The sequence below is a fragment of the Pyxicephalus adspersus genome, chromosome 8 (assembly GCF_032062135.1).
Source record: "Pyxicephalus adspersus chromosome 8, UCB_Pads_2.0, whole genome shotgun sequence".
NCBI lineage: Eukaryota > Metazoa > Chordata > Amphibia > Anura > Pyxicephalidae > Pyxicephalus > Pyxicephalus adspersus.
Window position 1 is genome coordinate 9,588,712 of NC_092865.1, and position 15,652 is coordinate 9,604,363.

The 15,652-nt window shown below is 38.7% G+C and overlaps 1 protein-coding gene across 2 annotated transcripts in view; it reads right to left on the reverse strand.

The window, feature by feature from the left end:
• Positions 1-333: 333 nt before the first annotated feature.
• Positions 334-15,652, reverse strand: part of NEGR1 (neuronal growth regulator 1) — a 343,626-nt gene continuing 328,307 nt past the window's right edge. For both annotated transcript variants that reach the window (XM_072419472.1, XM_072419473.1), the window contains one exon: positions 334-3,483. In XM_072419472.1, the coding sequence (XP_072275573.1) occupies positions 3,359-3,483 (125 nt within the window). In that variant the 3' untranslated portion in view covers positions 334-3,358. The remainder of the gene's footprint in view (positions 3,484-15,652) is intronic.

Here is a 15,652-nt window from a genome sequence, read left to right on the forward strand (position 1 = left end):
ATAACAAATTATGCTTCTAATGGTAAGGGCTCTATTTATAAATTATTCCCCCAGTCAATTCCACTGAAATTCTCTAACAAATGGTCGTATCTCTCAACAGCTCCTATTAAAACAATGACTCGTCCTGCCACCTAGAGGCCAATTGTCAAAAGTGCACTGCTGTCACAATAGGAAATAAATATTACAAGCGAATTGACAGGGCAATAATTCATAAATAGAGCCCTAAGAACAAATGTGTGATATACTTTATAATTTGCACCTTTAGAGTCTTTTAAAATGCCTTCTCAGTGTTTAGCACAGTATTGACACAAACAGAGGCAATGAACACAAAGATGATTTTTACCAGTTTTTATTTTCCGCTGAGTAGACCCATTTCCAAATATATCCACTTTTTTCTTGACTATTTTAGCTAGTTTCACAAATTCAGTACAAAATCAAGTGCAAAACAATACAGATTCCATGAAGTATCGGATGGATGATAAAATGGATTGTCACATTCTCGTTTGCACAACATTTTTTTAAAAGAATTTTGAATAATACTTTTTTTTTTTTTTGAAGAGAAATAGCTCTGAAATCACAAAACACACATGAGAATTGTGCTATAATCAGGGTTCGGAAAAAACGTGGAGTGGGTGTCTTATACCAAGAAGCTCAGTGCTAGACACTGCTGAACAAGGCCATTTTTTTTTTAGTAGCATAGGCGCTAGGCCCTAGAGGGTGCTCGAGTCCCGTCCCCCCTACCTGCGTTTCCTCCGAATCATCAGACATAATAACGTTTCATCATTTCTGCAACAATATGTGCACACACGCTTATTTAATTGCTTCAACAAAATGAGACATAAACATGGATTACTTTAGTGTATTTTATCCATTTGTAATACTTTTTTTTTCTTTTCAAAGCAATACTTCTGTTTTTCATTTTATTTGAAGTTTTTTTTTTCTCCTAGATGCTTTTCCCATGATTATAACAAAAAAACAAATGAGTTTTAATCTGTTTTCAACAGAAGGATATGTTAGAAACACCAAACAGATCAAAACAGCAGCATGGTGCGGTTTTTATAAAACAAAGAAAGCATCAACAAATCACGATTAAATCATGATACGTCTGTGGATAAGCAGGATGTTTTTCATAGGTTTAGATCAATAATGTGATTGATAAATGCTAATTTGTGTAAAGGTAGATTGATAAAAAAAAATGGAGTTGGAATCTAGAAAAAAAAAATATGGTGTGCTCCATTGATTTCACAGTGGAGGTATCTTAAGGCTGCCTATTTGCAACAAATGCCTACATTGTATGAAACTAGTCGTTTATTACTAGTCGTAGAGGCATTGAGTCAATAACTCGGTGTGATTTGAAGACTTGGGTTGGCTTCAGAAGAATGGGGTGCGGCACATTTTCATTTATGGGTGTTGGCTAATATAATGGGACAAAAGTTGCTGAGTGCCCTGGAGACAGGGAACCTTTAATGGAAATGGCAAATTGAGCAGAAATATTGGGGTTGCTAAACTACATTAGTTTAGGGTCTTTTGGTCACCCCAAAGTGTACCATTGTTCCTTACAGTGATTGGATAAAAACTTGCAGTTAATGTAAATTGCTACCCAAAACGCTGCTTTTGTCTCCGAAACAGTACATCTAAGGCTTTCCTTTACATCATATTGAATACATTATAGAAGATAAAAGGGGAAATAAATGTATTTGGCTGTTATGGAGCATTACAAATTTTTTTAGATAAATTCTTACCCCAATCCTAAGCTCCCCATTGGCAGAAGGCTATTTTTTTAACACTCATCCTCCCTCTAGGTTGGCAGCCCAGGGCAAATGAATATTTCATGTATACTAAAATGTGATATTAGACTTCCAGAAGTTCAACTCTCTGGCACCCAACATGCCATGAATATAAGAGTTTCCATTTCTCCATCTTTTGGATATTTTTCGGCAATGGTCACTCGCCAAGTGGCACAGTGGGGGTTAAGGATAATGACCCAGAAAAATGTACTAATAAAAAAGTTGGCAATGGTAGTTTTTGTATTTCTGGGACACCATCAACATTTTTCAGTTTCTAGTTGTCTTACAAATGGTGTAGCCAAAAAACATTGGAAGGAACATCGATGTGCACTTTGGAATCATGGTAGTCTGGGAACAGAAGTTGAGGTCATGGAAGTTCAATGTATTTGAAATTTTGGCTTTTCTTGTCCTTGAAGATGCTAAAAAATAATTTTATGGTGCATGTCCATTTTATTTGGCCACATAGCCCAAACTAACCCAACATGGGCCTATAGACAATGCTGATAGGAGGCACACAGTAACACTCCAAGCTCGAAACGACCCTGCTATTGCGTCCTCTTTAACCTTTAACTTTACACTAACACCACCGTGGTACATCAACAGAAAGAAATGTTCTTTGTGTACTCATGGGTCAAAGAACACTGCATTGGAACATTGGCGGAGGAATGGACGTTTTTATTAGCACACGTAGAAGTCTTTCATACTTGGGTGGCTGCTTGAGATGAACTCCTAAAAATATTCTCTGTACATTTCAACAATTTTATATATATATATAGACTGAACCCCTCCCCCTTAAGCTAGTAAAACCCATCTGAATAAAAAACAAAAAAAAAAACAAAAAGAATTAAAATTTTATGAAGGCACACCCATGCGAAACATACAAGTATAAACGGAAAATGCTTTGTGAAGTTTTTTGTTCTTTGAAAACATTTTTTTTTTTTAATACTGATCGCGGATACCCACATATTAAACTTGCAGTTGATCTAGCTAAATGAAACGGTTGTAATCTTTTGAAGGCAATATTCTGTCATTAAACTGGAAACTGTTTCATATGCATGAGTTCAAGATGTTATTTCGCAAAAAGAAAGGCAAGAGACTGCAAGCCTCAGAATGTTAAATTGTATTATTTTTCTGTGCAATGATCTTCTGGTCCTGTTTAAGTTTTAGGGGTGTCTTTTTTTTTGTTGTTTTATATTTGTAAACCGCAGCCCACACCTAACGCCATCAAGCATTTTTTTTTTTCAAAAAGTTGTAAATTACAAACGTGAAGTCACAACTAATTGCCTCTAAAAGTAATTTCAGAGCTGTTACAGTTAGACTTTTTCATTTTTGTTTTTCTTAAAAAAAGGGGACAATGTGTACTGCGTCACAAGGGAATGCAGCTAATCAGAAAAAAAGAAGAATTAAAGTATTTACAAAAATGAACAATTCTAAAGAAGCCGGTCATCCCCCACATGTATTCGCGGCTGCTCACAACCAGCGCCGCTTCAAACAGACCGCACCAGATCACATCCGGTCAATATAAGCACCTTCACAGACATCTTTAAAGCCTTATGTATGGTTCGGTGTGTTTATTGTATAATGCCGTTTTTCAGGTAGATTATGCTCGTGAAAGAAGAAAGCGTCAACACGAGGTACCAACAAGAAAAGAGGATTTCTGCTTGTCCTGTAATGCCGTATTGGGCTGTGCTGGGAGCTGGAAAGACACAAAGAGAGAAAAAAAAAGAGGTAAATATAAAAAAATGTAAATGGTCACACACAATTCATAGAAAATTGTACAGGGTGTACTTCTTACACAAAGCTAAACTTAAGGCAAACAGCTGAAAATTTTGATTAAATATACATAAGGGAGTGGTTTTCCCACATTGGCCACACAGCACAGCCTTATCAGGAGAAAAGACTCGATTTTCTCTTCTGCAGTTAAATAACCTTTTCGGATCTTGTCCCTCCCCTAGCCTGTGATTGGACAGTAAAAGGAGAATCAGGGGGCTCCTCCTATTGGAACGCTCCTTGCACTGCGCTGACAATTTTTACTGCAAGCCCAGTTTTTTGCCCATTTAGTATAAACTCGTACTACAGTGACTTGAAGATGGGACCAAGTCAATGGAGTCTATTTATAAAGCAGTGAATCTGGCATTCTTTCCCTGGTGGAGTTCTCCAATAAGGTAAATTTCAATGAATGTCGGCTTCTCTGTTTTAGATATAGACCTCTATCACTGTCTGCATTGAAAAAAATACACGTAATGATGTATTGTTGAAAAGCAGAGCTACATGAGTTTGTACTGCTTTTCATTCACCATCTTTTTAACACTAAAGGGTGTAGAAGGAACCATGGGGTGCAGCAGGTGGATCAAGTATTTCATACACTGGCATGGTTAACCAATTAATTCTCACCCTGCTCTCACTTCAAGAGCTTCTGATATGAATTTTAAGGATTAATTAATACACAATGCCTGCAGCTACATAGGTTTGCAAGGCATTGTTTTAAACATATTTACTACTAATAAAAAAAAAATAAGTAATACTTGAATGTCTGGAGCTTGGTCCCATCTAAGTACACCTTTTACATCTAAAAACACCACTACTTAGGTACAGGCATCAGGTACCTGTGGCCTATTGTGGTGGTTCATTTTGGGGTTATGGTCTCATGGTCAAGGGTCTGGACTAAGGGGTGGTAACCCCCAAAATGTCTTGCCTAGAAACAAGATCTGGAAATAGATGTAACTAAGTACATGCAAGCTTTCAAGATGCCATCCATTATCAACTCCTGATTGGGTCCCTGACAGCAGCTGGAGTTCACACTTCTCCACTTTAGTTGGGGCTCTGCCACTTGCTATGGACTTTGAAATCACTGAGCTTTGATTGGTCCTCTCCAAAGTTCTACCCTCATGTTGCAATATTTATCTTGTTTTTATTTTATTATATTTCTTGATGATATTGTGATTGGCCTGTTGCAGTAAATGGCCCCAGAGGGAGCAACAGGGCGCAAGCATTACTTTTGTTCATTGGACCTAATGGATTTAACTGATCCAACCTTTGGAATTCACCCATTTATATGTACCAAATGGTGCACAAGGTCAGGTTTAGCCTTGCTTTTTTTTACGCCCTGCCATTCAACAATCCAATACCAAAAGAAGTGGTAGCTGCAGCATTAAACTATCACATGGAAAAGACAGTGCTCGGGAATTCAAAGAATAATGGAATAATGCAATGTATTTAGATTTGGTCTAAACAATATTTAGGACCCTTTGGTTCATTTTATTTGAAACTTACTTTATTTAACCTAAATTAAGTAGAATGATAAAAAAAACCCATAAATTTGTCTAAACCTATTTACAGCATGAAGACAACCAGAAAAAAAGAAGGTTCATTTGCCAGCAGTAAATGACTTCGAAAGTCAAATTAGGGGCTGTAAGGGTTGTGGGTGCAGCATTAGAATGGATATCTGAAGCTTATTAAGCAATGCTCTTTAGTTAGGAGAAGCTTTCAGCTGTGACTGAGCAGTCCATTTTTAAATAACCTCCATCGTCGGTTCACATTAATGTCTGTCCTGTCCAAATGACAGCCCCACTTTGCGGCTCCGCAGACAATTTTAGCTGTCACAAGGATAAGCTGGCAGCAGGGCTGCCAACTGTAGATTAGAAAACCACGAACATCCATTTTCATATTGGGGACCTATCAATAGCAGTGAAACATTTTTGCATTGTTGAGGCACCGTGCTCTGATAAGAAGGAAATCATGACAGGAGAAAGAACATTTACATAGCCTGGGTGTTTAATACATGAAATGAATGTGTGACCCCCTTCATGAATAGGGGTCTTTTAAGCTTTCCTAGGGTAATACATTCCATTCTGGAATAGAATTATTCTCCTATAGAAAATACTTTAATATTGGACATTCAAAAAAAGCTTGGAGATAATCTCTCCCCAAAAGGAAGACCTTACACCAGACAAAGGAAGGGCTGAATTTATACTTTTTGCTCCTCTAGGTCAGCTAGCTTGTGCCCCTGCTAATAACAGGCTTTGACGCTGACACAACATGGAAGATGGCTTGTCAGTGTCAAAGGAAGCTACATGAACAAAAGAACATGAGAGGAGCGAGGGAGAATAAAGGGAGAGAAAAGGAAGAGAGGGATGGAGAGTGGAGAGAGAAGGATGGCAGAAGGAATGGGAGAAGGAGGGGAGAGAAAAAAGGAGAATAGATATAAGGAAATAAAGGCTGAGAAGGAAAGAGGGAGAGGGGAGATAGAGGGAATGGGAGAAGGAGGAGGAGAGAGGTAAGGATGGGGGAGAGAGAAAAAGGAAACAGGAGAGTAAAGAGAAAGAAAGGGTGGGATAAGTAAAGGAGAAGGGGGAAGGTAGGTAGGTAGGGTTATTGGAGAGAGAGAAAGAAAAGGTGAGAAGAGAGGGAGAGGGGAGAGAGAGGGTGAATGTATAGAGCGAGGGATACAGAGAAAGGGAGAGAGTGGAAGGGAGAGGGGAGAGACAGAGGGAAAGGGAGGGAAAAGAGGGAACATGTAATAGAGAGAGGAGAATACCTTTAATATAAGTATCACCCTAAATTGATCTCTGCACCATATGTGACCTTATTATAATCCCTGTCACCTTGATTTTATGCTTCCTAATCACAATGTGCATCCAATGCGCATTTTTGTTAGGGCTGGGAAATGCTCCCCGCTGTGTAATTCTCCTCTGTGGGATGTTATAAGTTATAACTAGAGCAGAAGGGGAATCTACCAGTATTATTAATATTATTATTATTACTACACAGTATTTATATAGCACCATCATATTAGGCAGCGCTGTACAAAGTCCATAGTGGAGTCACTAACGTCCCTCAAAGGAGCTCACAATCTAATGTCCCTACTATAGTCATATGTCATTAATGTAGTCTAAGGTCAATTTTTTTTTTTTTTAGGGGAAGCCAATTAACCTAACTGCATGTTTTTGGGATGTGGGAGGAAACCAGAGTACCTGGTGGAAACACATGCAGACACGGGGAGAACCTGCAAACGCCATGCAGAACTCAAACTCCACTTCGGCTGGGAACCGAACCTGGGACCTAGCACTGCAAAGGCCGGAGTGCCAACCCCTGAGCCACCGTATTTGAAATGAAGGCATGGGTCTCCAAAGAGGGAAAGAAACCGTTAGCAAAAGATGGCATTCTAAGCTGAATTCCCCTACCAAGTCCATTGGTCAGGCAATTATTTGGCAAAATGTTTTTAATACCCAGGAAAAACTGAATGTGGTCTTTTTATCAGATATATTTTCTCATGTTAAGTGCAAATGAGCAAAGTAATATATAAGTGTATCACTTCTAGGTATTTCTTATCTCTCACAAAAATCTTAGTATTCCTCTTACAATGCTTCTTTCTACCTTTATTCTATGAAAAGAAGACACCATATTTTTTCAGTCATCATCTAGATTCAGTGCAGATCTAGATCCCAATTGGCTGGCACAGATAAAACAACCCCCAAGGTTGTGGTTTCTGAAAAAACACCTCATTTGCCCATCCATACAATCCCATCATTCCACTGCAATGGGAGTGGAGATTCTTCTCCTGTTCTAGGCAATGGCATCTGGCTTGTGCTCAAATATTTTTTTTAATGCTAATGGCTTATTTGCAGGAATGACCCTGCTGATAAAAATCAAATTTAGAAAAATGTTTTCACTAAAATGGCCGTTGTGTCCAATCAACAGCTGCTAGCTAGCAATGGCATTCTTTTACAAGTGAAGCTGTACCCATGTATTACACATTGCATAAAGATTTCAGGCAGCAGGTAGAATGAGAAGCTACGAGCCGGTATCAGCATGAAGATGACATGGTTAGAGGGATGCGTTTAACTAGGACAGGGATTTAGTGCTAAATCCCCACATTGCCCTTGGTGCCAACAGGACCAGAACAGTGTGGATATGCAATTACTTCCAAAAGCTTTCCCCACACAAATCAAGCAAGATGAGATAACCAGAGCAAGGTGAAGAGGCCGCAATATAACTAACACTCACCTATATGCCTCTAACTTTCCATGCCACGTCCTAAAAGTTTTAATCTTTTCAAGTTCCTGCATCTCTCTTTCCCAGGGGATAGCCCTACGGGTATCTGTTCAATCCATTTGCATTAAAGTTTATGACTGCTGAATTTTAAATGAATTCTGAAGCACCTGGACATGGCATTGTCACCAAAATTGCAAGATGGGGGAAGGTATGTGGAAACCATTTATTTTCTGCTGTTATTTGATGCTGAAACATTGACTGGTACCATGACAGGTAAGCAAATCATTAACTAGACAAGCAGAAGAATGGCAGGCACTATTCAATCAGTAAATTTCCGATATACAGGTATTCTATACTTAACGTCTTACCTGCCTAACAACAGCTTACACTGAAGACGACTCTCTGCCGAGTACACTATACAAGAAAGGTACAGCAGTGCAGCTTTTCCCCTTTATTCTTTGCGGCTCCAGTAAGAATCCTGTCCCGAGTAACGATTCCCCTCGATCTGGGTCTGCAAACTATAAGTGAGCCTGTCATTGATTTACGCTGCATGTGCACAGCTTCGGCTTCTTACCTAATGACCAATTTGCTTGGAGCGAGTGAAGAGCATCTGTATCTTTAAAGCAGACCTACACTCAGTGTGAAGTACTAATTGACAAAACAGAAATGCAATGGGCCTGATCTAATAAAGCTCTCCAAGGCTGGAGAGGATACACCTTTATCAGTGTAGCTGGGTGATCCAGCAAACGTGGAAACGATCTGGTCCAGGATTGAAAACATTTGCTAGCAAATAGCAAAGGCCTTTAAAGAAATCCATTCCAGGTTTGCTGGATCACCCAGCTTCATTTATGAAAATGTATCCTCTTCAGCCTTGGAGATCTTTAATAAAGCAGACCCAATGTCCCTTCTTCTCAGAAGTCTGTAAAGATGATGCCTTCCAAGGGTGCGTTAATGACAGGTCCTGGATATATCATTGCTGCAGGGCGGGAAAAATGTGCCAAAATCAGCCGAAACTCATCACCTACCAACAAGTTTAGTTCTGCTTTAACTTTGATTACAAAAAACACAGGTATTGTTCCATTTTTTATATTTCCACAGGTCTATCTAACCTAACCTGCAATATTGGTGACAATATAATGTTCAATGGCTTTGCAATTACCTCAAAACGTTGGAAATGTGAATTGTTATTCAATGTTTGTTATTACCATGTAATGGGATCCAATTGGGCAGTTTTGCTTATCCTTGCGGATATAAAGCTGTAGGGCTCGGAGCAAAGAAGGAGTAATATATAGACAAAGTAGAATTTTCGGATAACTGCAAATGCTCAGGCATAATAAATTTAATTTACAGATGTTCCCTATAGAAAATCCTTATTGTTTTAGTCTAGCTCCCCTTTAAATGCATACCTATATATATTTCCATGTGTCTGGCTGCAGTTATCCTTTAATCTATTAACTTATAGCCAATTTACAATAACAATTACTAAAATAACCCCTTTTAGTTGCCATTTAATGAACCCCTACAAAGCCTTGTCATAATAATCCAGCAGAATGAAACATTCCGGTGCATAAAGCACCATTAGGATTAACAAATAATTCTTATATTCTTTCATATTTTATTTCCCCTTTGTCATCAGTTTTCCAGCGGAAAACTAGAATGGCTGCATTTAATGATGAAGAATAACAATAGCGGGATCCGAGCATCCCTCTGTAATGGTGTGACAGTCGTTTTCGGCAAATGCCGTTTGTATTACAATGACACCATTCTGCTTGTTTTTTTTTTTTATTTTCTGAAGCTCGCGTTTGCTTTCATGCGCTTAATCGCAGCTGCAGCACCCAGTCACGAACAGATGCGCATGGCGTTTCGCTAGGCGCCGCGGCTGATTTGTGATATGTTTCATTCTTCGTCTCTCTCTTTCTTGTCTGGGTGGCAGACATCACACCGAGAGCTTTCAATAAACACAGGTAGCATGGAGGAAAAATATTTCCGCTTTCATTAAGGCACAGATGTGCCAGCGGAAACATCTAACGGGAAGTTCTAAACCAGCATCCTCTGAATGGGAGTAAAAAGATTTTTATTAAAGCCACTTTTTAAATTCTGTTTTTACGCTCTGTAGCAGTTTATGTTGTGCTGCATTTAGATGTGGCCCTGCCCCAGGCACTCTTTTACAAATGCTTAACTGTGTTACTCTTATGATTTTTAGGGGGCAGCGATCTGATCTTCTGAAAATGCTAGTTCCTTGGTTGGTGTGCTGATCTTTCAGTATTTTGATTGACTGATCTCTAACAAATAAGCAGTTTAGGAAATTTAAAAGCCAGATACCCTGATCTGCATACTTACATCTAAACAGTACCGGCCCACCAGTTGGGCTTGAACATGACTCAAAACCATATTCCTTTCCAAACCAAGGTGGCTCAGAAGTTAGCACTCTGGCCTTTGTAGTGTTAGGTCCCAGGACTCGGCTAGGACACTATCTGCATGGAGTTTGCAGGTTCTCCCCGTGTTTGCGTGAGTTTCCTCGGGGTACACTGGTTTCCTTCCATATCCAAAAAACAGGCAGTAAGAGTAACTGGATTCCACCCAAATTGACTTTAGACTTTGTTAATGACATATGACTACGGTAGGGACATTAGAATGTGAGCTCCTTTGAGGCACAGTTAATGACCTGACTATGGACTCTGTAAACTGCTGCGTAATATGTCGGCGCTATATAAATACTGGTTGATAATAATACAATTAATACCCCATCCTGCATGTTTTTTAATTCTTTTCATGACTTGTAAGGAAGATTTACTCACCCAAGTTCACTGGCTTGACAGCACAGTTCCTAATTTAGTGTTGCAGATTTATCTGTTCTGGTTCGTCCTTTACCATCCCCTTGCACTAACATCACTGTTTCAATCTCCTAAGAGGATTCAGCCACTGGACAGCCAATAAGAAATCCCCATATAAATGAATATAAAGTTAAAGGAAAAAAATCACATTTTTTTCACGTGTCCTCTTGCCCCCCCTGTAACTTTAGCCACAATACCAGATTTAATAGCCTTGCAATTACCTTAAAACGCTGGCAGGTGTTTTTAAAAAAGGGTTATAACAACCGAACCGTGACTTTATTTTATAGAAAAATGACATGCTTTATTTATTTTTTATCACTTATGACATGTTCCTACCAGTCCTTATGACTTTTGCAGCAATTTTAGTGACAATAGCATGTTCAGGGGTTTTGCAATTAACTTGTAAAGTCGGCAAGTTAATTTTTCATATAGTAGGTATATGCTGATCGAACAACCCCGCAGATGTATTTTTCTGTGTTTTTAGCGATTTGAATGTTCAAATGTAAAATTATTATATGGGTATGTAATTTCTTTGTAAGTGTTCTATGTGTTGATGAATAATGAGCTATAAATTTCTGAATGCCTTTGACATGTGTCATGCGGTAAATACATGGCTCAGATGAACTGGGATTTTACTTGTGGCAGTGCTAGAAATCAAGCTACAGCCGAGATTTCATTTAGATGTCGTTATTTATGGTTCATGGATTTCAAATGCCCCACCGCAATAAATTAGACCATTCTGTTTCTGAATTGGCAACAAATTATATCACTACCAATGTTATGAAATGGGTCAGTGCTGGAGAGTTTAATTCACTATGTGCCATGGCACGTCTTCTAATTGGCGGCATCTGCTGGATTGATGGAACCAACTGTAGCTTGCAAAAATGGGCCTGAAGTCCCCCTTATAGAAGATAAGTAAAGGTGGCATTAAAACATATTAAAACATTTTTTATTGGAAATCCAAGACCAGAGCAAAATGGCGCCCACTTCTACTACAGCTTATACCAGTGTTTCTTGACCTTTTTAACACTTTGAAATAACTTGCAGATCTTCAGGGAATTCTTGCTATAATTACTACATCCACAGTACATTAGCTTGGTGATCAGTAGGAAGAATGCCTGTTACATTGCTGGCTATTAGAAGAATGTCACCTTTACAGAGAGCAAAAAAGATCATTGGTGTCATATAAACCGACCTGAGAAGCACAAATTGCTTAATGCTCAAGGAACCCCCAGCAGCCTCTGGAGGAACCCTAAGGTTTCATGGAACCCTGATTTATACTTCAGTTGATTAGTTTGTCTGTATACGAATACGTTGCTTCTTGCCCTTTCCTGGAAATAAAATAGCTTTTCTTACCTATATTGATTTTTATTTAACTGGTGTAAATTATTGGATTTATGTTTGATCTTGCAAACACTTGATATTTCCTTGATCTAAAATGTATTAACTAATGATGATCATTTTAACCACCTTGTGCCATTTGATATCAAACAAATGTTGATAAAAAGAGAGTCTTCTCCCAATCACTCCTAAAAAAATTAGGGTCTAGTTTATTAGAGTTTCATTCCAATGAATATAGTTATGGCGCTGAATGTCTAATCCAGGGGTGTCCAAATCTAGGATGCATACACATTTTTAACCTCCCTAGCGGTTCATTTCTTTCTGGTTTTATATGTCTAAAAGCGGTACATTGTTTTTCATGAAAATTTATTTTACAGTATAATATAATAGTATGAGTATAATAAAGTTTGAATTACAAAATCATGTAAAAATAATACATTGAAAATATTAAAAAATCTATATATTAAAAAATTATTTTTTTTTATTTTGTAAATTTAAAAAAAAATAACATATTATACTCATAATATTATATATACTGTAAAATTAATGTTCTTGAAAACAATGTACTGATTTAACACAAATAAATCCAATGTATTGCATTCAATACAGTTATTTTGTATTGAATGCAATACAAATGGATTTTGAATTTCCCGCCCTGCCGGCAACGTACACACGCACCGACGTCACCGGGAACTCCCCGGTGACTCATCGGGTGCAGAAGCCGGCCGGAGGAAGAAGAAAGAAAACAGAGATCGTGGTGATGGACGATGCGGGATGCCGGCGGATCAGGTAAGCGCAGTATTTACTTACCTTTCCATAGGTTTACCTACACCAAGTTTGACTCGGGGTTACCGCTAGGGAGGTTAATATTTCTCTAACAGACAGCAGTGGTGCTTTACAAAGAGTCAGAAAATAACGGTTTATGTAAAAATCCTGGCATGTATGTGGCCATCAAGTATTGGAAATGACAACCTTGGTGATCTATCAGGAATGTTGTATAGTGTATGCCTGGCTCACTAATGAAATGTATTTGTACACAGTCTTGGACAGAATGGGAATAGATGGAACTAACCTATCTTTTTTGTTTCATTTGGAGTGCTTTCCCTTTAGCTGTCTCAGAGATGCAACAGGAGCTGTATCTTTGGAGCATCGAAATTGTCACCATAGGGTGCTCTCCTGATATGGACAACATATACCCCCTCACCTCCATTACATAGTGTAGGGTGTTTTTCAGTTCACCAAAGACAGTGATAGTCAATAACAGTTTCAGTTTAGTTGAATCTGCAAGGACACTTAGAATTCCAGAAGGTATTTCTCTGTAATTGCAAACGTTCTTAGCCCGAAAGAAATAAATGAATGCAGCCACTTCACCCAAGAACTGGTAGACTTCAAAATATATAATGTTTGTTTTTTGGTTTAGATTTACTTTATTTTTGCGTAAGATACAATTCTGTTTTATTCAAAAGAAGAAGCAGTTGTTATTCTCCTTTTGCTTATTATAATAGAGCATAAACAATGCAGGGATACTAAAGGGAACATGGTATAATAGGAGGAGAATAACATCAGGGGACCAGGATGAAGGAACCAAAAAGTGCTGGTGGAACAGCAAACTAAGAGGATGGAAATGCACCATTAATGCACCTGATTGGCACCACCTCAGAAAACCAGGGGCTGAAAAGTACTCTACATATATATTTTTGCTGGTTTAATAAAGCTCTCTAAGACTGGAGAATATAGACTATCATGGGTGAACCTGTGTGATCCAGCAAACCTGAAAGAAAGGGGCAGGTGATGTCCTTTCCTGGCCAATTGGCATTCTACCTGTCAAAATTCCTTGAGCATGCTCAACATTGGTAATCAAGATACCCAGAAATCCCAATTTCAACTGTGAATGTCAGGACTGAATGAACTCCTGCGTGCCTGCATGGAAGTTATATCAGCCCAGCCAATCAAGATGGCCAAAGATTGGAAAGTGTGAGAAAAGAAGGAAAGTATCCACGACACAACAGGGACAGGTGAGTATCCACTGGGTTTTGTTATGCTCTAAAGCCATTTGATCTTTGTTCTCTATGTTCCATTCAAGAGATTTCCCTACTTATCTGATATGTAGTAAGGAAGACCTTTCACTTCTCTATCCAGCCATCATAGCTCTGTTGTAGAATAAGGAAGTATTAATTCCTTTTTACAGGTTGAATTGTTTTTACATTAAACAGAGTTATATAAAAGGTTGCGTCCCTGGGGCCCTAAATTTTGGCTGGCTTTTTATAACATTCATAGCAGAATGCCAACAAAGCTCCAATTCTTGGATTGCTTCAAAGCTCTTCAGCATGCAGACATTGTGTGAACTTAGCCTTAGAGATATGCTATGTTTGATGACTTTAGCACAGTTGCTTGCATTAACACACTGCTAAATGATTCTGAAGGATGCCTGGAATTGCTCTTAAAAGTGGGAAAAGCCAATGGAAACATCTGTGACTCCAAACTATTTAAATATTTCAAATGCAACCGTATTTCTTTGCAGCTAAAATTGATGTCTGTCTGTTCGGAGAACAGTGTGTTACACTCTCTTTCTGGCAATAAATACATATTCTGATTATAATGTTTACAAAACATGGCCTACTTTTCCCCCTCGAATACTGATTTATGTGAATTTTTAACACAATTACTCATTTATGAGATACAGCACGGCAGATGTACGCGAGAAATCGTCTTGCTTACATAAAGATGTACACTGGGAAAATGTCATATTGAAAATAGCACACTTTGTGCGCAAAAATTACAAATAATTGATTTTCAGCCGTGTGATAGGCTCACATTTCTGCTTAATAAGCCTATTAGCATTTCACATTCTCACACCGCGCCGCTCGGATGACAAAGTAATGGCGTGTTGGTAATTTTCATGTTAAAGTGTTATTTTCATGGTTTCAATGGTTTCAAACGATTCTCAAGTTTCTTCCTTGCAGGGAAATGTTTTTTTACCTACATTTGTATTTTCATATTCAAAAAGGGTTTTTACAGTGAGTGAAAGGTTGACCCTGAGTCAGACAAATCTGGGTGGCAAGATGGAAACATGTTATTTCCAACAAAAACGGTACACTGGCCATCACCAAAATATAGTTAAAGCGGATCTAAACTCAACATTTTTATTTTACAGTAGACAACCCTTATATGTAAAGGAAAAATGTTAATTATTTTTCATTTTTTTAAGTGCAACATCCTTGTAGGGTGCAGCACCTCCTCTTTAAGTCTTGATCGCCGCCTACGTCACGCATCCCGGGAGACTCTGGGGGCTCCTTCTGTGCATGTCCTAATCTCGGACATGCGAAGAAGGGGCATTTATTCTATTAGGAAAAAGAGATGCTGTTCTTACGCAAGCGCAGTGAGGTCAGCTCTTTTTTTTTACCACTTTACAGCGGGCTACGTCAACTGATCCCGCACCTGCACAGTGCGAGATCGGGTGACGCGCCAGGAAGACAAGAAGAAGAAGGGAGAGAAGATTGAAGATGGCGGTGCCCAGCGCTCTCCCAGCGTCTGGGACAAACAGGAATTCCAGGACGACGTGGGACCGGATCGCTTGGAAGGACTAGGGCCATCAAGGGTCTGCAGAGATAAAGGTGTGTTTTTTTGTTTTAAGTTTAGTTCCGCTTAAGGAATAAAGTATCGCCTATAGAAATAAGGTGATTGGGTGCTATGGAG